Source organism: Pelophylax lessonae, assembly GCF_965119305.1.
Source record: "Pelophylax lessonae genome assembly, chromosome: 4".
NCBI lineage: Eukaryota > Metazoa > Chordata > Amphibia > Anura > Ranidae > Pelophylax > Pelophylax lessonae.
This window is the reverse complement of record NC_138771.1, coordinates 179,004,784-179,026,903: the sequence shown is the minus strand read 5'-3', so window position 1 is coordinate 179,026,903 and position 22,120 is coordinate 179,004,784. Positions and strand designations below refer to the sequence as shown.

The following is a 22,120-nucleotide window of genomic DNA, read 5'->3' as shown; positions in this document are numbered from 1 at the left end:
ATAGAGATGATCAGAGCCCTTCTGGTCCCTGTTCAGCTCTATGGTCAGCCAGCAGAGCACTTGGGTCTCCCAGTGGGATGGAATTAACCTGTAGCTTCAGGCATCATCCCAGTATAACCACTTGAATTCCAGCAATGTACTGGTACATCAAGTGCTTAAAGCTGTTGGGTACAAAAATTTTGATTAAAATGTATTCTTCAATAGCCACAAAGAATATACTGCAAATTCAAAATACAAAATAACTTTGCAAACACTGATATTACCTTGTAAAGGTAGATGTGACATTACCACTGTGCTACATATAACCTGTGCAGAGTTGTGGGAGAGACCTATCGGGCCCACCCACTACAGGCTGCAAGTAGGAAACTAGGGGGGCAGATACAAGACCAATCACCCTGGATAAGGTGGGAGGGCAGCAATGACTGGTCTTTATCACAGGAATCTCCTGCTAAGGCAGGGCTTGACAAATTTGGTTTGAATCAAGGAGCCAGCTAAAAAAATTAGGAGCCAGGATTTTTATTTTTTAGCATAGCATGTGCTGTCAGCACCTGGGGCAAGGCAAGTAATTTGCGCCCCCTAATCCTAACTTACTTACAGCAGAGCGGCCAGTCAATAACTCTAATGTAACACCGTGCATCATCACTGCAGCATATAAAACACCCTCATCTGCTGCCTATTGCAGCTTAAGGGTGGCCATTGGTGGTGACAAAAACATGTCTCTACTGCACATTTTTACCACCCAACTGCACATCTAAATGAAACCTTGATGACACTTTAAATAAAATGCAAAAAAGGATGAAAGAAGTATCCCAGTGTTTGCTGATCTTCTGCTGTCTCTTTGCAGCCACTTTCTGCCTACATGTGTGCCCCCCGTGGTGATTCTATTCATTGCTCTGGTGGGTTTCTGGTCACCATAAAATACTGGAGCCCAGCTGTACATAAAGTGTGGTAATTGTTGATGGTACACAGGGCTTTATCAGGGGACAAATAAGGATTCTTCCAAAGCATATCCAACTGCCATATCTCCCCTACACCACCTCACAGCACACCATAAACTTTCCAAGGACAGGGCTGCTGTTAGAAATCATGGGGCCCCGTACAGCCAACCTGATGGGGCCCGAAACCCAACCCCCTGATCCTGCTCATTGCCTACCTCCATTGCCATCCACAAAAAAAAAAACAGAAGGAGATATGTCCTCCTATGTCTAGGCAGAGTGGAGGGTAGTTGGGTGAAAACAGACAGCGGAGTCCATTTACGCCCAACTGCCCATAGAGCAGAGTTGGCTCGATCCGTGGCCTCTCTGCATAAACTGAGTGGACACAGACTTGTCATCCATCCTTGTGTGATAGAGGCCTAATTAAGCATTTCACTGTCCTTCAATAATCATCATCATATTATCATGATAATCCTACTGCGTCACTTGTGTCAATCTGAGGAGGACTAATTTGGCATCTACTGTATGTCAGTGGGATGAAGGAGGGGAACTTGGCTCTGTTGGAATACATGAAACTATGGGGCTCTAGGGGAACTCGAAAGAAAGTGGGGCTAACAGGACTTTAAGGGCTCATTTGGCTGGGAGGCTATCTATCATGGTGTTTGACAAGCAGTGAGGGGGCAATATGTAATTTACTCACTGCCTGTTTTAACTCTGAAAATGCAGACCCACAATGCCCCAGCCATGTTCATTGCATGCACTTGCAGGGTAGTTGTGGTGCACCCCATTCATGGGGGGGAAGAAAAGGATCAGTTGCCCGGCACTCTGAGCTGCATGTCCGGGGCTTCGGGAGTTGCAGTGAGTGGGCTAGTGGCGACCCAGGCGCCAGGATGCGGCTTTTGTTTGCCATGGCGACCTGGGTTTGTCGAACCCTGTGCTAAGGAAACATTTCATGCTTAGATTACTAAACCGATCTGGAGAAATACACATAGTACACCAAGATTCACAGGGTTGTAAAGTCTCATTGTTATTCACCTGAATGCATTCTATGCATTAAGGTGAAAAACCTTCTGTGCTTTAGCTGCCCCCCAGACCCCTCCTTTTTTCTTACCTAAAACCAATCGTTCCAGTGACAAGCACGAGCCCAGCGACTCCAGCCGCTGTCTCGGGTCCTCATTTGATAGATTGATAGCAGAAGGAGCCATTGGCTCTGGCCGCTGTCGGTCAAATCCAGTGACACGGGGGCCAGGCCAAGTCCTGTTGACTGTGTCAATGGACGCAGCAGCGGGACTTGTGAGCCCGCCCGCATGGGTGCTCCCATAGAAAGTGTCTCTCAGTGGGGGCACCTGATGAAGAGGAGGAGCCAGGAGCTCCGACGGGGCACCCCACAAAAGGAGGATCCGGGGCTGCTCTGTGCAAAACCCTACACAGAGCAGATAAATATAACATGTTTGTTGATTAAAAAAAAAAACACAAACCTTTACAGTCACTTTAAGTAAGAGTACACTTACTACTTGTATTTGGATAATATTTCCTTATCTCTGAGTTCAATAAATGTTGGCCTGATGTGTAGAAAAATATATATTTGCTCAAAACTAAAATATTCATCTGGGGGTGTCCATGATGTATCCCCATATCCGTGACAGCAGTACATTGGTACAGTGGCTAAAGTCACTGTTGCGTCATAGGTTAGTGGCCAAGGGTGCAGCTGTTTAGGTTGCCAGTGGCCACGGGAGTGGGTTTTGTGGCAGTTAGTGACTAAAGGTTCCCCAAAAGGGGAATCTCTGCTTGTTCGCTTCCTCCCACCCCCTGTTTTTGACAGGTACCGGTCTCCACTTACTGGAAACCTCACCATGGCCCCTCTCCATCTTCCCCCGCCGCCGGTCCATTCAGAGAGTGCAGCGGGCTTCACGCATGCACAGTAGGGAACTGGTTGTGAAGCAGCGAGGCTTTACTGCCAGTTTCCCTTAGAAGGAATGTTGGCGGCAGCACCTGAGAGCCGATTAAAAAATCGGCTGGGGTGCGGACTTTGCGGGATCCCTGGACAGGTAAGTGTCCTAATATTAAGTCCGTAGCTACAGTATTTGTAGCTGCTGACTTTTATTTTTATTTTTTTGTGGGGGGGGACTAGAGCTCTGTTATTATTTTTATTATTATTATTATAATAATAATTGTTCATTTTTAATAATTATATTATTACTATCATCATCTTTTTTTTTTTTTTCAGATACATGTGAACAAACTGGACATGTTTAAGAACATGCCTGAAATTCTTTGCCATGTGACAACCAATTGCAGGACACAGATTCATGCCTGTCGGCATCCATTGGTAATTGTATTTCATATCGTACAGTATGTACGTGCTTTATAGCAGCTCTGTCTCTAAAATAATTTCCTAAAATCTTTTCCTTCCGAAAATAATACTTACTTCCTGGAGTCTGGGCTGCTGCATCTCCTAACAATGTTTTCAAAAGCTATGGTAGTTGAAGAATATTCAGCATTTCACACATTCTGGGTGTGTTGGCAGCGTGATTCCCTTCTATTGTTTCTCCCACTGGCCCCTAGGTCACTAATGTTTTCTGTAACTAATGGGTTACAATGTACGAGGTCAGTAAGGATTGGTGGGGGTTTCCCAAACACCCATAAGTGTCTAATGTGAAGATTCTAAGCTGCTATACTATTTAAAGGGATCAAAGTTAGGACTTGCAATAAATGAATTCACTGCGCTCTACCCTTAATCCCTAATCAGGCTGGATAGCAGGTTGGTGTTTGGGCTCAGGCTCCGGCAAAGAAGCACAAACAGGAGTGTGCAAATGCCTAGTGCATTACCAAAAGATTTATTAAGTAATAAACAGTAAAGCCAAATGCATATTCACAAAAATGGAAGAAATGTAAGCAGCGTATCACACCAGTATCAGTCCAGTTATGGCGCAGTGTCGTCTCATCCAATGCACCACAACACAATTTGGGGTATGCACTCCCTTCCTAAACCCAGCATAAACCTACATCCTCCAATATAGTCACACAAACATTTGCCACTTTTGTTTGCTATTGTTGACTCTCCTAAATATTCTAATTCCCCGGCTGCTTGGCTTCATTGCATTGCACCCTGACATGTATGCAGATAAGGGCTTCTGACTATCCTCCAGTTTTCTGAAATACATACTTGTTCCAAGTCAGTGACCCTAAAAACTTTGAAGCAAGAGATAACTGCCAGGTATGTCTCTAGTCTAGGAATTTCCACATTGTTACATTCAGCAGTAATGTATACCATTTAAAGTGTACAATTCACTTCACTGTTGACTTTTTAACTGTACCTAATACAAATAATTATTTTCTAATATTTCTATTAAAGAAGCATCAAAATGTTTCATCTTTTTTTTGTTTTCTCTTTCAAAAAAGAATGAAGAATTCATGCGAGGTAACAGATTGCCTTGTGGAATGTTTTCAGATGATGGAGTCCCTTTACGCATTATTAGCATTAAACCATCAACTATGTGGTTTGGTGAGAGGACAAGAAAAACCAGTGTGATTGCAAGGTGTGTGTCCGTATGACATTTCTTATCTTCTTTTATGTATCTGTAGAAAAATGTAGCATATCGCTGGCTAGCTACACAGTCAACTGCAACTAATTTCATTGGTGCTCCTGGTCTGCTGTAATGTACAATTTAAAACCACCCAATTCTACTAAAACATCAGCTATACATTTTCAGGGAAGATTCGTTCTAGTAGATCCTCCGTAAATTAATGTCTGTCTGTGCATGTTTTTATTTTTTTTATTTTAAATTTTATATTTAGCTATATAAGGCATATAGGTATACAGTAGATGTGTGGGTAATGTATGTACAGTATACATATTTATATGTATATACAGTATACATATATATATATATTGTGAGATGGGGACCATAGATTGTAAGCTCCATGAGAGTAGGGACTGATGTGAATTTACAGTATGCTAAGTGCTGTGTACATTTTCAGGGCTGTATAAATCCCTGTAATATTAATAATAGTAACAATAATAACAATATGCTTACTTGGTAATACTTACATGTATGCCATGCTTCCATTCGGTGAAAGAAACAGCCTATACAGACACAATAATAGAACATAAAATGTTATGAAAATCATATAGCTGTTGTTTCCCAATGTCCACCATTACAGTAGCCAGCGTGTCAAAAATGTGGAGGTCTGTCTTTTCTAATGCCTATCTGCCCTGATTGTCAGTCAGGGCAGATAGGTACTGTTAAATTGCCTGGCAGGTGCAAAAACTTTAGGGTACCAGACCAGTTCAATATTGGGGCAAGGGGTTTAGGGGTATAAGGGTTGGGGTACATGTTACATTTAAATATGAAACGAAAAGCTATCAGCGCAACCACAAAAGTGACTTCTAAACGTGCATAGAGTATAATGTGCAATAAAGCAACAGTGCACTTTCTAAGTGAGTAACAAATAATAAGTAATCAATGAAGAGACCGGCAGCATACACTCACTGTGCTCACACCTCACAATACAAACTCAATAAACCAATAATAGTGATGCGCCAATCAAAGAATCTTAATCAGTGATTGGATAAACTTATAAATCAGTGTCCATAAGTGTCCATATAAAATAGGTCAATAGGTAAATCAACTCCCATGTGTTCAAAAAAGTGATCCTGTGTAGAATTTTCAGTGAACTGTGCAATCCCACCACCAAGTGAATTGGTCTCTCACCTCCACTCAAGACCCTATCATGGGTCAGTAACAGCGTGGTAGTATACACAGGGATCTCCAGACCACATAGGCTATAAAGAACCTTTTCACCTCCAGAGCGATTACCATATGAAAAGGAATAAAAGATCTAGTGCTCTCTGTTATCATTAAGCAAAACAGCTTTATTCAATATCAGGGACCGTACTCACAAGGAAGGCGCTCCACAGCGCATAGCAGTCAGCATATACAGGAAGACAAACGGCATCCAGCACGCAGGCTCCGCCCCTATACGCGTTGCGTCGGCGCTCAATCAGGTGATGTTAAGGTTTATGTCCAGTCAAAACTTTTTTTTGTTTTCAGATTGAGTGGGTAAGGATTAGTACCCCTTTTGGCTTTGGACTGTTATATAGGGAAGTGGGGGTAACTCTACAACCGCAAAAATTACAAAAATCAACACCTTTTTTGAAATATAATTTTTTCTCTTCAATCAAGATACTAGGTGTTACATAGATTTTCATTAAAGACTTTATGCTGCTTGAGATAGTCTCTGCACAGCAGCTGTCTGGATTGGTGTATCCCTAGGAACAGCTTTGGAGGCTGTAATCAGGCTTCTCTGGATTGAAGATTAAAGGGTAAGCCTGAAATGGCGCACTTTAGCACTGGGCTCTGCATTGTAGTGCTTTCCAGACCTGTGTGTATTGTGCTAGGTAGCCTAGGATCGCTCTCAAGGTCTAGAGCTATGGCACAGCCTTTGGTGTGACCCAGCCTCTGGTGTGACCACTCACGTAGAGAGAAGCACTGGGTGCTAACTCGCAACTGGTATCATTGGGTGCCATTTTAGCATTCCTACCACCACCATTTTAAATGCAGTAATGGTCAAAGCTGAGGGAACTGAGCACTGATCACATCCACTAGGTGAAGTATTGCATGCACAGGGTCTGTACGTATTTTGCTTCCATTTAGCCTACAGAAAGTGCGCTATCCTTTTGCTTCTGTTTCCCAAGTACCTTGTTTGATGATCAGGCCTCTGGTCTAGTTCCACTGCCTGCCTTAATTGACTTTGTCACCTCTGGCAACCTGGTGCCTGGGTTTGTGAGTAGACAAGGCTACTTTTCTTCTGCTACATGGTGCAACATGTTACACAGAGGTCATTTCTCACCTAGAAGGAACCAAAAGCCTATAGCCCAGGGGTAGCCAACCTATCAGAGGTTGAGATCTATGAGGATGGGTAGCCCTTTAAAAGAAAAAAATAAAGTTTTTAAAATAAAATATGAGCAAAGTGGAGGACACTATGCTGTGTTTTTATTAGGGGCTTGATACCTATTTTTTTCTTTTACATAGCTACCCCCCCTCCCCCCAGATCTCAACCTCTGATAGGTTGCCCCTGGGTTACAGGGTTTTGGTTCTTTCTGGGTAGTGTTCTCTGCTCCCTCCCACCTCACAGTAGGATCCTCTGCCCCTCCTTAACATCACACCACTCTGTAATTGTAGTGTCCTGTGCCCCCTCAAAGCAGTGTCCTCTGCACCATTTACTCATCCCCACTGTGGTCTCCTCTGACCCCCCCCCCCCCCCCACCAAAGCAATGTCCTCTGTCCCCTCCACACTCTGCCCCCCCCCCCCCCCATTGAAGCAGTTTCGTTCATACCCCTTCACAATAGTGTCCCCTGCACCCCCCTCAGATGTAGTGTCCTCTGTCCCCATCACTCCCCCCAACCCCCCCCCCCAACAATCGTGTTATACTTACCCGCTCTGTGCAGTGATTTTGCAGTCAAAATCCTCCTCTTCTCAGGTCCCTCGGCGCTCCTGGCCCCTCTCTCTTGCCATGTGCCCCCACAAAATAAAACCTTGAGCCTTTAGAATCACTTTAACAAGGTGTTGCTTGCAGTCGAAAAACATTAGTTTGACCCCACTAACAAATGAAAATTTGAATAAACATTCTTGAAACAAAAGATCTCTAATAAAATGCTACTTGTGTATGGCTAACTTATGTCTGTATTTTACCCTGAGACTTGGCTTAGTAAATATATATTTTGTTGACCACCTTAGCTGTTGGTCTAGTTTTTTCCTTTCTTCTGTTTAGTTAGTGTGCTGTTTTTTGTGGAGGGTTGGTTGGGCCATTCGCTGCTTGGGACCCATGGATCCTTCTGGTAGCTTTTTCTTCCTCCTTTGTGGTGTTATCTATCCTGATTTGAAACAGCAGATTGATTATTGGTGCCCTTGGCCATGGCAGTTTCAAAATTGGTTGGCCCTTTTTTCATCTAGCCTACTTTTAGGCATTTGTTCATTCATATTCTTCTGCATGGAACTCTTAGTTGATTTTGCCTACCCGTTAGTTGAACTGGTTTTAGACATCACAGCTGTTTTAGAGGTTCTACAATTCCTGTAGCATTGTTATACTTTCCATAAGTTATTTTTCATGAAGTCCATTGAGGGACACAGGTCTAACCCCTCTGTGTTATTTGCTTTCGTAATGCTTGCTCACAAAATGTAGGCATGATGGTTGGGGGCAGGGTTATACATAGGCTTGCTTAGTTTTCCAAAATCGTCTTCCAGGACAGCACCTGCAGAGAGTAGCTCCACCCACTTTTCCAGGAAACACTGGAAATACTTCAGGATACTTTCACCATGGCCTCAGTTGTATTGTCTCCTCCGCCATTTTGGAAGTGCTGTGGTGTGCTACACTTTCTCCAGGTGGGGAAGGTGTTTTTTTGCATTCTTTTTTTGTTTTCTTTTTCTCTTTGCATCTTGGGTCATCCCAGCACCCTCCCTGACGGGAGGGGGATGTTCCGGAGTTTCTTCCTTCTCCCCAGCCAGTGTGGGTGGAGCTCCTGCCCTAGCCTAATGGTTTGGAGACTGGGAGGCTGGGGCAGGCATCTTGGCTGTCCATGTCTCCACTCGTTCTGGGTTCCAGGGGCGGATGATGTCATGTCCTGTTGCAGGGGCTTCCGGCGGGGCACGAGCAGATTTCGGCCACTGAAACGCAGAAGGAAGGGGCGAGACATGGCCTCTCTTGGAAGTGTGATGGTAATTCTGCTTTTTTTTTTTTTTTTTTTGTTCCTGCACCTTTGACTGTTTTTGGGTTGTCTGATGGGGGGAGGATTTTATGTGCCTAGCTCATGGTTATGTGTTCTGTGGCTTGGTTTCTTTCAGGCTAAAGCCACATTAAAAACCAAGCACTCTACTCCTCCAAAAAAAGAAATGTCCTTCCTGTAAGGGCCACCCTTACAGACTCCTGGACCAAACCTCTATGTTAGGCTTGTATAGCAGACTTCGTTAAACAGGAAACTTCGTCCTCTGCCTGTTCTTCTCAGTACATTGAGCTTCTCACTTCTTTTCAGAAGGAGCTGGTCGATACTTTTCAATCTTCTCATTCCTATCTAGACAAACGTCCGGCAGTACAATCTAGCAGTCAGAGTAATTTACCATCTGGTCCTCTGCCTTCCACTTCTACTCCTAGAGAAGTTAGTGATTCAGAGGAAGAGAGGGGTAACTCCCCAGAAGAGTCAGATGGTGAGGAGAGAGAGGATAAGGCTAAAATGTCCTCCAGATACAGGCAGTCTTTGGAAGAGTTGGATGACCTGTTAAAAACCATCCATACCACCATGAACATCCAGGAAGATAACGCCTAGTTATCTCTTCATGATAAAATGTACCAAGGCCTGGGAGAAGTTAAGCACTGTGTATTTCCAGTACACAAGGTCCTTTCAGAAGCTGTAAAGTGAGAATTGAGAGACACAGAGAGGGCCCCTTTTTTCTCTAGATCACCTAAGAAGATTCCCGTTTTGATGAGGATGGTTCTCATGTATGGAACAAAAGGCCCAAGTGAGATGCGGCTTTTTCCCAGGAGTCTCAAAATACAGATCTGGCTTTTGAGGATATAGGTATCCTAAAAGATGCCAAGGATAAAAGAGCTGATTCCCTACTAAAAAGGCATGGGAACCAACTTTAGCCAATGTCAAGCCAGCTATGGCTTCAACTGTGATAGCCAGGAACCCTATGCACTGGCTGGAACAGTTGAAATAGCACATTGAGGCCGGAACTTCCCTGGAAGATCTGATTGATACTTTACTGGTTCTACAAAACGCAGTTAGTTACATGGCGGATGCCTCTGCGGAATCCATCAGAATGTCCTCTAGGTCATCGGCCTTAGTGAAGTGAACCTGTGTGATCTTTTGTTTGACAGGGATCTTCAGCAGACAACTCTACAGAATTTAAATCACTGGGAATCCTTGGAAAAGCAGATCACAATTCCCTTTTCGAGTCAGGAGGAAAATATGGTAGTGGAGGAATCAGACCAGTTTAACGTAGGGTTTGTTCTGGACACTCCCTGGTGCAATGAGGCTAACCACAGATGCAAGCTCTTGGGGATGGGGAGCGCATCTCGAGGGTAAGATTGCCCAAGGATCTTGATCAGACACAGAGGCCAAGAGATCCTCCAGTTGGAGAGAACTGAGGGCCATTCTCCTAGGTCTTTGGTCATTCCAGGAGATGATCAGAGGCCATCATATTCAAGTGCTATCCGACAATGCTACGGCGGTAGCCTACATCTCAAAGCAAGGAGAGGCACGAGAAGGAGTGTTCTCCTGGTCTTAGCTCTCCAGATCCTGTTATGGGCAGAAAACAATCTGGCATACTTGCCAGCCATACATATAAAAGGCAGTCTGAATCAAGTAGCGGATTTCTTGAACAGGAAGAGACTTTAGGAATCAGAGTGGTGCCTGAACTCAGAAATCTTTCAGACGATTGTAAGCAGATAGAGAGTTCCGCAGGTCGACCTGTTTGATACTCATGAAAATACAAAAGTGCCAGTTTACATTTCTCTGAACTGGGAAGACTAAGCGGAGGGTCTGGACACATAAGCCCAGCCTTGGACCTTCCGTTTGTGTTAAGCTTTCCCCCCATTTCAGTTGATCCCTCTTTGTTTTCAAAAAATTTCAGGAGGAAACCACAAGCCTAATTCTAGTGGCTCCTCATTGGCAAAAGAGAACATGGTTCCCAACGCTTCTAAACTTGGCAGCAGAACCCCATTGGATGTTGCCTCTGCGAGAAGATACTGTGGGTCAGGGACCCTTTCTTCATCCAAACATAGGCCATCTTCTGCTAGCAGCATGGTTACTGAAGAACAAATACTAGAAAGGGTCTGCCCAATGAGTTAACTTCTACACTGCTAGATAGTAGGAAAAATGTAACAAGGGCTTTTTTTTTTTTTTTCAAGACTTGGAAATGCTACAACTCCTGGTGCACCTCAAAGAATTGTTTTCCACAGGAGGTAGTTTCCATTGTTGAATTTTTTCATGACGGAATGGAGAAAGGTTTACCAGCCAGCATCTTTAAAGGCTCAGTTGGCCAGGTTATCAGTTTTTTTTTTTTTTTTTGGAAAAACAGTTGTCACAGGACCCTTTGCTTGTAAGGTTCTTTAGGGCTCTGGACAGAGCCAGACCAGTGCTTTTTAAGAATTTTCCCAAATGGCATTTGTCATTGGTTTTGCAGGGTCTGACTAAAAGAAGGTTTTGACCATTTACTTCAGCTAGAAGAGTCAGTGAGCTGCAGGCTTTTTCTATTATTGAGTCTTTTTTGAAAATGTTTCCGGACTGGGTAGTTCTGAGGACAGACCCAGGATTCCTGCCGAAGGTTTCTGTTTTTCATTAGTCTCAGGAGATAATTCCGCCAACCTTTTGTCCATCTCCTTCTTGTCCGAGCAATCATTTGGCAGAAAATTCCTACAAGTGGTGGTCCCACCCTAGAGTAAGTACTCGCTTATCTCCAGCTGCTGTCCTGAAAGATGATTTGGGAAATCCTTAGACTTTCCAGTAACGGTATTTCTGGGAGTCTTTTAGGTCAGTAGCTATTACCCTCCCTTGATTGTGGTTTTATTGTTGTGTTGTTGCTGTTTTGTTTAGATCTTTCAACGTGGCTGGAGGTACTCAATTACAACTGAGGCCATGGTGGAGGTATCCTGTCTTTTAAAGATTGTGACTGCAGTGTTGCCTGAGAAAGTGGGTGGAGCTATGCGCCAGTGTCCCAACCTCTTGAAGTCGGCAGTATAACCGACTGTGTAAGAATTTCTATATTTCCTATGGTCCTCAATAGACTTCAAGAAAATAATTTTATGGGAAGTTTAAAAAATATCTCCCTTTTTATCTGATCAAATTCTTTCCCACTCTATCCAAAAATTTAAAAGAAAAAGTTATGGCTTGACATAAACCTTTTAAAGTGTTTGTTACCCTAAAAAAAAAAAAAAAAAAAAGATCCTGTTTTCTTATAGCAGGTTAAATAGCACAGTGCTTGTGCTGTCTAACCTGCCCCTCTGGAAACTGTAAAAAAAACCCGGCTGATCCTACCACTTCCTGTGTCCCCCTCTCTGTGCTGACCACGATATTCATGGCTCATGAGCCCTAACCACCGTGGTCAGCCTGCGTGCCTCCGCCATCCGTAGCTCTCCTCTCCCCCCTCCCCTCCCTGCCTGTCAGCTCCATGTGTCCGTATCCCCCCCCCCCCTTGCTGCTGAAAATAAACCAGTCAAATGTCACTGCCAGCCCCTCTCTCTTAAGCTTCTATCCTGCACTGTAGAACTGCCTGTAAGAAACAATGCCTCTAAATACCTTTTTGAGAAGTGTCTTTAGCTCTGTCATGTGACTCCCAGCCGCTGTAATACTACAATCCAGGGCTACAGCAGGAGGAGCCAAGTGGACAGCTCGGCGGTCACGTGACTCCCGGCTGACGTCAGAGGGAAAGCTCGGCTCCTCATGCTGTAGCCCTGGATTGTGTTATCAGAGCTGCTGGGAGTCACATGACAGACCTAAATACACTTCTCAAAAAGGTATTTAGAGACATTGTTTCATACAAACAGTTATACAATGCAGGATAGAAGATTAAAAGAGAGGGTCTGGCAGCAAGGCAATAGTTTAGCGTTACGAACCCTTTAAGAAGCTACCTTACATAGAAATCAATGGTTTTTCGTTTTCTGCTAAATAAGATGAAATTCAATCAGTGAGTGGCTCCACCAAGCTCAACAACTTTGATCTAAAGATTGAAGGATCTGGGCTGAAAATTGTGGACCAAACACTGACTGCAGCCAATCAGTTGCAGCCACTGTTTGGGTATTCTGACAGCTGTGGGTGCCAGCTGTGAGAATACAATAGCCAATAGAGGTGATTGGTCCATGTGTGGATGAAGGAGTCTGTTGGAGTTCTTTTTTGCTCAGCCCAGAACAGTACAAAGAAATCTATGCATGTGAAGCCAGTTTTAAGGCATCGTTGTAGGGGGTGGTGCTTTTACAGTTTGGGACTCTTAAACAATGTTTATTTTTGTTAACTTGCACCACAGAAGGAAATAGTGCTGCACTGTCAGCTCTAAAAAAATGATGTTCATTTAGGGCCTCTAAAAATGATTGTAAATACATTTTCGTATATGCGTATCAGTCTGTTTTTGCATTATTTATTAAACTGACTTTATGTCGAGGTCAGAATATGGGCTCAGTATAATTAGTAGAATACATTTGGCCACATATATTAGATTGTAGCTGGATCACATTCCTATGTCTGTGTAGGAGGAAAGTGGGTACAGAGCAACAAGACTAGCCCAGTGAGGATAGGAAACAGTACAAATCCAGCCTAGACATTTACTAGTTAACTAGATATGCCTACATGGGAATCCTAGATATATTCCTGGACTCTGGCCTCTCCTTTCTGCCCCCCTCCTAACAATGACTCCACAAAGTGGCTTAATAAAGTGATTGTAGAAACAATCTATTCAGTTTTAAAATCGAAATGAAAGGCAAAACATTTTGCGTATAGCTATAAAAAAAAAAACATAAATTCCTTGTTTCCCTTTGTGATAAGTGATCACATTCCCTCTGTTCCGTGTGTTCTCAGTTGTATAAGAGCTAGTGGTAGGAAAAACCGCAGTACACTAAACTTCCCAGTGAAAGGCTGTGCATAGGAGGCGTGTCAGGACAAGTGTGATCATTGGAGGAGAGCAGGCTGAGTTCCCAGCACAGCCAGAGAACTGACTATGGGGTGTTCCCCTGCTTAGTGTGGTCAGTTTTTAGGAGGAAAGCGGAGGGACTGGCAGGAACACCAGGGATTTCCCACAAAGGAAGCAATGCAAAGAGAACAGGATACTTTTTTTTATATACGGTAAGTACATGGTATAGCAGGCACATATCAGGAATATGAGATGTTGGGGTAACAATTTATCTCCATTGTTATCTCCTGTCTTGACTATTGCAGCTCCCTCCCTGTTGGCCTGCCTGTACAAAAGCTATCCTCCCTTCAGTCTGTCATGAATTTTGCTGCCAGACTTGTCCACATCTGTCCAGTTGCTCAACTGCCAACCTTCTCAGCCAATCCCTCCACTGGCTTATGCTCCCCCATAGCATAAAATTCAAAATATTAACCACAACTACATACCAAGATATCTACAATTCGGCCCCAAACTACATCACCAGCCTCATCTCTATCAACCAAACCATTTTCTTCGCACTTCCTAAAACGTCCTGCTCTCTAGTCCCCTTGTCACCTCCTCCTATGCTCGTCTCTAGGAATTTTCCAGACCATCTCCCTTTCTCTGGAACCTCTTACCCCAATTCATTAAGCCATCTCCTACTCTGTCCTTCAGATGATGCTTGAAAACCTCTCTTTACAGAAGCCTATTCCACCTTTACCTAACAGCTGGAATTGTACTTTCTTCATGAACTCTTCCTCCCACAGTTAATACTGTTTATATCAATTGCTTCTTCCTATAGAGTGCAAGCTCTTACGAGCAGGGCCCTCCTAACCCTCTTGTGTTGAATTGTGCTGTAACTGTACCGTCTTCCTTATTTTTTAAAGCACTACATAAATCCTGAATAATATTTTTTATTCCCAAGATATTAATGGGTTTTAAATCGGGCAACTGTTAACAAGACATATCTGCATTTAAAAATATAATTTAAAGTCCTAAAATCATTGTCCGCTTGTGTTTGCTTTTGGCTTTATTGCGCTTGTGATTTTTTATTTTTTTTGGACCTGCAAGGTAAAGGCTTAATGTGCTAGTATGCATAATATACCAACACATTATTTGAATCTTAGCTGAAAGCGAAGCCCTCCAGCTATGTGATGTAATCCCTGGAGGCAGTGTCCATCTTCTCCCGGTCTTCCTTCCAGTTATGCGACTCCAGCTGTGTGACAGACCAGAGCCGCGATGACGTCACTCCCGCACGTGCACGGGGGAACCGGCATTCACGGCATGGGTATGGGTCTCTGAAGGAATGGCACTGGCTGCATGTAATGTAAATATCTCCTAAACTGTACACGTTTAGGAGATATTTACAGTACCCTTAGGAAAGCCTGGCTTACCTATAGGTACAAATTATGCCTTAGAGTTTACTTCTTTAAGTTACATGAAGTCCCCAATTCCTATTTTTTTTTTCTCTCCTTTAGAACCAGCGACAGCTCATACCGAGCGTGCTTTTCTTTCCACTCGTCGTACAGTGAGGTATGTTCTACTGCTGTCCATTGCTTGCCTCTCTTCTCTGACATTCTTCGCAATCCCATTGGTTAATATTGGTGTAAGACAAGCGCATTTAAACTAATTTGCTTTTGTCAGTATTTGTCTGTCTCTGCCTTTCTTTTCCAGATAAAGGATGTTTGTTTGTTTTTTTTTTTTTACATTTTTAATCATGCTTTGTTTTTTTTTTGTTTTTTGTTTTTTTATGTAGATAAAAGATTTTCTCAGGTATATTCAGCCAACACATGCATATCCAAATGTGATTCCTGTAGGAAGAACAGTTGCATATGTGGAAGAAATGTGAGTAAAAGCTGTTTTTCCCCTTAATATGCTTGTGAAAAGTGTAAAACCGTGCATGTTCCTTTTAAAGGGGATATAAGCTCTAGTAGTGCCTTTTATCGCCATTAAAATTCCACCTACCTGTATAGGTAAACACAGTCTACCTTTTAGACAGTGATAATATAGCATTATCCAAAAGGGGAACTTTACACCAGGAAGCATAATAGTATCGCCTAATAATCTGAATTTAGGGAATCTGTACAGAAAGATACAGGGCCTGTCATTGCCTACCCTATTCTAAGTACTCATTACATTGGAGTCTCTGATTTTCATACTTTTCTGTCACTCGCTCATAAGGAAAATCAGGTGTACTTATGTTTAACAGACAGCAGTACACACAAACTAAAATTAGGCTGGTTCCTGGTAGGCTGGTGAACCGGACAATTTTAAGGTCATGTACAGAGACCTTTAAATGCCATATTGCCTTGGCGCTATACTAAAATGCCACATTTTGCCCATTTTTTGGTGAAATGCCATATTTTGCCTTATTTGGGCCAATTTTCGAGAAAAAAAAAATATTCTAATATTCTTAAAGTGGGACAGTAATATTTGCCAGCAATGTCTTCATATAGAAATATGAAGATTGAATACCACCTTACACAGTGTATTCCATGTGCTGGTCTGTTAGAGAGACACACAGACTGTAATTGGCAGACTTCCCTATTGTTTGTGTATTGGGAGGGAATGTGAATTGTGCCTGTCTCATTGTTAAATGTTAATGACTTCACATTGTTCTGCCTGCCTTTAGATAAACTTATTATGGGATGTATATGTGTATGTGGATTGGCTGCAAAGGGGGAGGGGGGATTGTCCCACAGTGTATATCTTTGTGTACACTGTATTTAAAAATCCATTAGCAGGGGGGGAGGACCGTAGGGAAATGCATGCACATATATATCTATCAGCTCCCTTTCCCATGTCCTTCATACCAAGCTGAAGCGTATTACTGAAGTCATCGCTCGTGTTTTACATTTTCGTGTTTTCCTAATTCAATATGCCTAAAGTTGCTAGTTCAAACGTAATCCTTTTCAAGAAGTGGATTAATGGTGACAGCAATTTTGCCATGGAAGGTGGGAAGATATTCTGCAAGTTGTGCACGAAAATTTAAAAATTCAAAATTTAAAGTACATCCTCAGCGACCGTCGCCTCAATTTTTCTATGGAGAGCATAGTCGCTCACATAAAATTATACTATAATTAAAACTAAAATTGTTGTAAATACCTGTAAATAGTAATAAAGTAGTTAATATGATTCAAGTTGCACAATTTATTATCCCTTTTACGATGGGAAGGGGGGTGGAAAGTTGAAAAATAAATGCCACATTTGGCCAAAATAAGTGCCACATTTTGCCAAAATAAGTGCCATATTGCCACACCTGTTAGTGCCACATTTCGTAAAAATAAATGCTACATTTTGAAGGTCTCTGTCATGTATACCCTGCTTATGTCTAAAGGTTCACTGCACAGTTTCCCTAAATGTACAGTTATCCTCCAAAAGGACCCCTAGTTATGTGACACTTTACTGATAGAGGTCCTTTAAGTAAAAAACACTTTCCTCCATAATAAGGGTTAGTGCACATACTAATGTAAGCTCTCTCTGAGATTCTTTTTTTTTTTTTTTTTTTGCATCATATGAATTCCCTAGAATTGAGTACTATTGGAAGAAGCTGCCGAGAAAACATCCTTTGTATATATTGTATACACCCTTGCATGAAAGGAAGAAAGCAAAACACTCAAGAACAAGTATTATATTGCAGCTTACCAGTCCTTTATTCGTGGCTGCATTCGTTTCCTTTTTCCCTTTTTCACCTTGTCATTCTGCCAACAGGTATTTTTTTCTGCTTGCAGAAAATCCACTTGGTCCTAAAAACGAATGCAGCCACTGCATCTAAGGACTGGTGATATATTACATACTTAAAGCCGTATTATACCCAAAAAGGTTAAAACAAGCTCATATGAGGCTGCAGTAGATGTCATGAGCTTGATTCAATTTTGTTCAACTGACATCAAGATTTCCTGTAAAAGTGATATTAACAATTAAGTTATGTTAAAAAATTAAAAGAAACGCGTTGCCTCATGCACACTTATACATGAAAATGCACAAATCGGGCACACACATTTTATGTAAATGATTCTGCAAAATGTATTTGTTCTCTCACCAGAGTGAAAGAAAGAATTGTAGGTTCTTTATTTATACTACAATTGCCATCATGCCTAGTTATGTCTGTGAATGTCAGAGATTTACAATGCCTCATGGGACGTGTAGTTCTGCAACAGCTGGAGGGCCGTAGTTTGGACACCCCTGATTTATAGTAATTCTAAACTGATGGGCTGTAAAAGCATTTCAGGCGTCAACACCTATTGATAACTTTGGGTACAGTAATTTTTTGTTACTTTATAGGCACAGACAGTTTTAAAGCTTGACATATTTAGTGTCTGTTTCCTCAAAAACAGGGGAATGACTTGTATTTGTGTGCACTAAGTTAATTAAGGTGCATTTTATCTAAAATATAGATTTCGTAAACACTTATGCAAATATTTTATCCTATAGAGTATTTGTGTTCAGAAGATATATCATTTTATAGGGGTTTTATAGCTAAAAATTCAGGCTTTAAGGTGTGAGGGAAAATGAAACAAATTGCCCCAGATGGGAATTGGTTAAATATCAAACATTCTGAATTTTAAATAAAGTATTGTCAACAATAAATTATTAGATAGTAACCTTTTTAATGTGGGTTATCTCTCTTTACAGCTTGAAGCCACTTTGTAGATCCTATTCAGAAAGCTCTGTAGTTAAGTATAAGCCACTGGGCAGTCTAAAGCGAACGAGGAGTGTGAAATTGTTGGAGGAAGGTGAGAACCATATATTTTATGTGTATTGTTACCCACATTCAATGATTGAAGTATGTGCAGTCATTAATCAAGTTCTGTGGAGCAAATATATGAATTTAGGAGGCTATGGAGGGCAGTTTCTACACTTGTTCTATATGTATATTGGTCCTGTGCTGAGTTTTGCACCACCTGAAACAAAAACATTTTGTAAGATGCTCCAGTTGTTTTGTGTTGCTGACATTCAGTACATGTATAAAATATCTTCTGATAATGTCTAAAACGAAGTGTGGGAGTATAATAAAAACAAACACACATACTCGCCTCCATTGGTTTGATGCTGCAGCTGTCCCCTTCTGGCTCTGAGGCCAAGAACTGAGCGATCACATGAACACCGATCTCCTAATTCTCTGTCATCTTGGAACGAAGAGCAGTGACTGTCAGTCACCACTCTCTGCTCTGTCCCTTCAGCATTCACTGAAGTGCTGGGGTGGTGAGGGGGGCGGTTGCAGCAAGCTTTGGCTCTTAGCTGCGCACTGAGAGCTGGAGCGAGCTGTCAATCAGGAAGAGAAGAAAGGTATATTGTGACCCCCAAATGGTAAAGCTTAAAAAGTTATATATTTATTGGACTTGTTGTTCAAATCACATACAAAAATATCAAAAAACTGTAGGCTGAACTGGGCATGTGTGAAGGTTCGGACTATCACTGAGGTGGATGAGATGGGAGCCAGCAGCCGTGGAGCACAGCATGGAGGAGCCGAGGCTTGGCGTCTTCTTTCAGGGCGCTGAATGCGCAAGGTACTGAGACGGACCAGCCTGAGGGACACCCCCCGATCAGTGCCTCAACAGTAATGGCCCGTACACACGAGTGGAAATTCGGCCGGAATTTTCGTCCGACGACCGATCTGCCGATTTTCAGCTTGTTGGTATGATGCTTCCGACAACCGACTCCGACTTTTCGGCCGAAAAAATCCTGGTGTGCAGGCTATAAAATTTTTGTCGACCGTCAAAACACATCCGATTTTCATCTCATTAGTACAGATTTCGATGGGGAAAAATCTTATGAGCAAGACTAGGCATGCTCAGAGACGGAAGAACACATACAAAGCAATCCAACACATGACATCACTTCTGAAGTAGAATTCTGTTGTGCGGGAAAATTCGTGTGCAGTCTAGGCACATTCCAACCAACAGACACCACTCTGGACAAAAGACGGACGACCCGTCGGCGGAAATTCGTTTTGTGTGTACGAGGCTTTAGTCTGTAGCGTTCTTTACAAGTTGTGTACTGAACAGCACACCACCTCCATAGTGGGCCCTCCCATAGCACACAGTCTGTGCAGGAGCATTTCATTTGGGATCAGCTGATAGTGCTTCACCCGCTGAAGATCGGGACTGTTTTTGTTTGTTGCCTAACAGCAGTTAATGTTCACATGTGCGGAGGAACTTGTTTCATTATTTGGCAACATTGTGTGGTATATGCAGGACAATCGTTCTTATTTGAACTTGCACTTGATGGTACATCTAAGAAATTCATGACCCTCATGTTCAGCCTGTCATGCACTTCTCACACCAATTAATCCTGAGAACACTGCCCAGTGAATGCTTGGTATATCTTGTTCAAGAAAAGTCCTCATGGTCCTAACTTCACTTACCTTGGAATTTCTCTATATCCAGACATTTATAGAGGAGTTGCACCGCTTCACCAGTGAGCCCTTGCATGCCATGTAGATGCTCTCTTTGGTTCATATGTTTAGGCTGGTTAGCTTGTGTCACGCTCGGTGCAAACTGGTTTGAAGATGGTATAATGCCCCATGCTGTATGTTGTCTATCCATGTTTGGGCCCTTCTGTCTAATAAGTTTTAATGAATAACAACATTGTTACAGTGTTTGGTGGAGGTTTTTGCTATTTTTGTATGTGATTTCAGCAACAAGTTCAATAAATGTATAACTTCTTAAGCTTTACATACCATTTAGGGGTCGCATTATACCCTTCTTTTCTTGGAAATCATACAATTTTATGCTATCATGAAGACTAATAGAGTATAGTAAAGTATTCTTTGTTTCCATCTTGCTATTGTGTACTCTCTGCAGGTAGCTAATTCCAAAAACTAAATTACCTTAACTAGGGAGCTCTCAAAATGCTCCACAACCAAATATCTCTGGACATGGTGTTTTGTGCACAGACGTTGCACTGTGTGGTCCATTACCAGAGGTCCGCTTCAGAGCAGGATGACACTTTGTCATTCTGGTCATTTTCTGTAAGTCCAACTTGTCATTTACTGTAAGGTTCAGGATTAAGTTTGTGATAGCCTGACTTTGGATGGATGTTATATCATTCTAAAGCATGAACTTTAATTCTTATATTTACAGATGAGGATGGCATTGAGGATTTGTTTGATGATTACCCATTAACTCATTTGAAGCAAAAAATTGTCAGGAGTAACAGCTGGAAATCAAAGGAAGACCTATTGTCTTCTAAATGCGAACACAACAAGCCTATAGAGAATCCCACTGCCTCCCCAGTTCCTGTTACCACAAAAGTAAATTTTGTGGATTGTGAAGAGTCCAATGGAGAGGATGATGATGATGATGAAGAAGAAGCGGATACCCCACAACTAGTTACAAAGTATGAGCCCAGTAAAAGTGGCAAGTGTTCTGTAGAGTGCACAGATTTATCTGAAAACAAACCAGATACCTGTACACAGGTACTTGTCAAAGCTGAAGAAGATGTGATGCCAAAGTGGAGCACATTCTTCAAATCTGTGGAAGGGGATGATGCTTTGGACAATGAAAACCATGTAGAAAGTTTAGGGGATGACAAGAACTCTCAGTCCCCAATACTTGTCAGTGATTCAGATGACGATTCTACTCATATATCCTCCTTGAATTCCTCCCAGTCTACTCATATCTCTGAACAAGGTAGTCAGGGATGGGACAGTCAGGCTGACACAGTGCTGCTGTCATCACAAGAAAGGAGAGCTGCTGAAATGGCATCTATACGTAGGTCGTCTTATAGTATTTCAGAGAGTAACTTACCTGAAGAGACCAAGCCAGAAGGAGGACAAAGCATAGTAAACTGCGACCCTATTATCAATGCAAAACTGCCTTCTGGAGTAAGTAAAAACCAAGGTGAAGCACTGGACCTGACAAAGCATGAGAGTGATAGAAAAGTAGACTCTCAAAGCTCTTCGGACTTCGAGATCCCGTCATCACCTGGAGCTGAGCTGCCACATCCAACCAAACTACAGTGCCTCTATCAACGACTTGCCACAGGGGATGCTATCACAGCATTTCAACAAGAGTGAAAACATTCCAGTCACATTTTTCATTTCCAAAAATAATTATAGGAAATAATGGTATATACGGGTGCATCTCAAAAAATCAGAAAATCGTCAAAAGTTTTAATTTATTTCAGTAATCCAATTTAACCACATAACGACCGCCCACCGCAGATATACTGCGGCAGGCAGCCGCTGCTGGGCAAAGTGACATATCGGTACGTCACTCGCCCACGAGCCTCTAGGGGGCGAGCTCCCGCCCCCGCTCGTTCCCTTCCCTGGCGAGTGACCAGTGGCTCCGATGTCAGCCGGTCACTCGCGATCTCCCGCTGGAGAGGGAGAAAGGCAGACGGCTGATGTAAACACAGCCAACTGTCATTCTCCCTGATGTAACTGCAGAGACTGTACGATCCTGCTATGTAGGATCGTATGTCTCTGTGGTTACATCACAAGCCACGCCCCCCCCCCCCACAGTTAGAATCACGCCCCTAGGGATACATTTAACCCACTGATCACCAATAAAGTTAACCCCTTCCCTGCCAGTGTCATTTTT

The 22,120-nt window shown here is 42.5% G+C and overlaps 1 protein-coding gene across 1 annotated transcript in view; it reads left to right on the top strand.

Moving 5' to 3' along the window:
- The window catches only part of DCLRE1C (DNA cross-link repair 1C), a 56,069-nt gene extending 34,433 nt beyond the window's left edge, over nucleotides 1–21,636 (top strand). The window contains exons 9-14 of the mRNA XM_082255901.1: nucleotides 3,163–3,264; nucleotides 4,338–4,474; nucleotides 15,053–15,107; nucleotides 15,331–15,419; nucleotides 18,210–18,310; nucleotides 20,660–21,636. Of these exons, the coding sequence (XP_082112027.1) occupies nucleotides 3,163–3,264; nucleotides 4,338–4,474; nucleotides 15,053–15,107; nucleotides 15,331–15,419; nucleotides 18,210–18,310; nucleotides 20,660–21,594 (1,419 nt within the window). The 3' untranslated portion in view covers nucleotides 21,595–21,636. The remainder of the gene's footprint in view (nucleotides 1–3,162; nucleotides 3,265–4,337; nucleotides 4,475–15,052; nucleotides 15,108–15,330; nucleotides 15,420–18,209; nucleotides 18,311–20,659) is intronic.
- The last annotated feature ends 484 nt before the right edge of the window (nucleotides 21,637–22,120 follow it).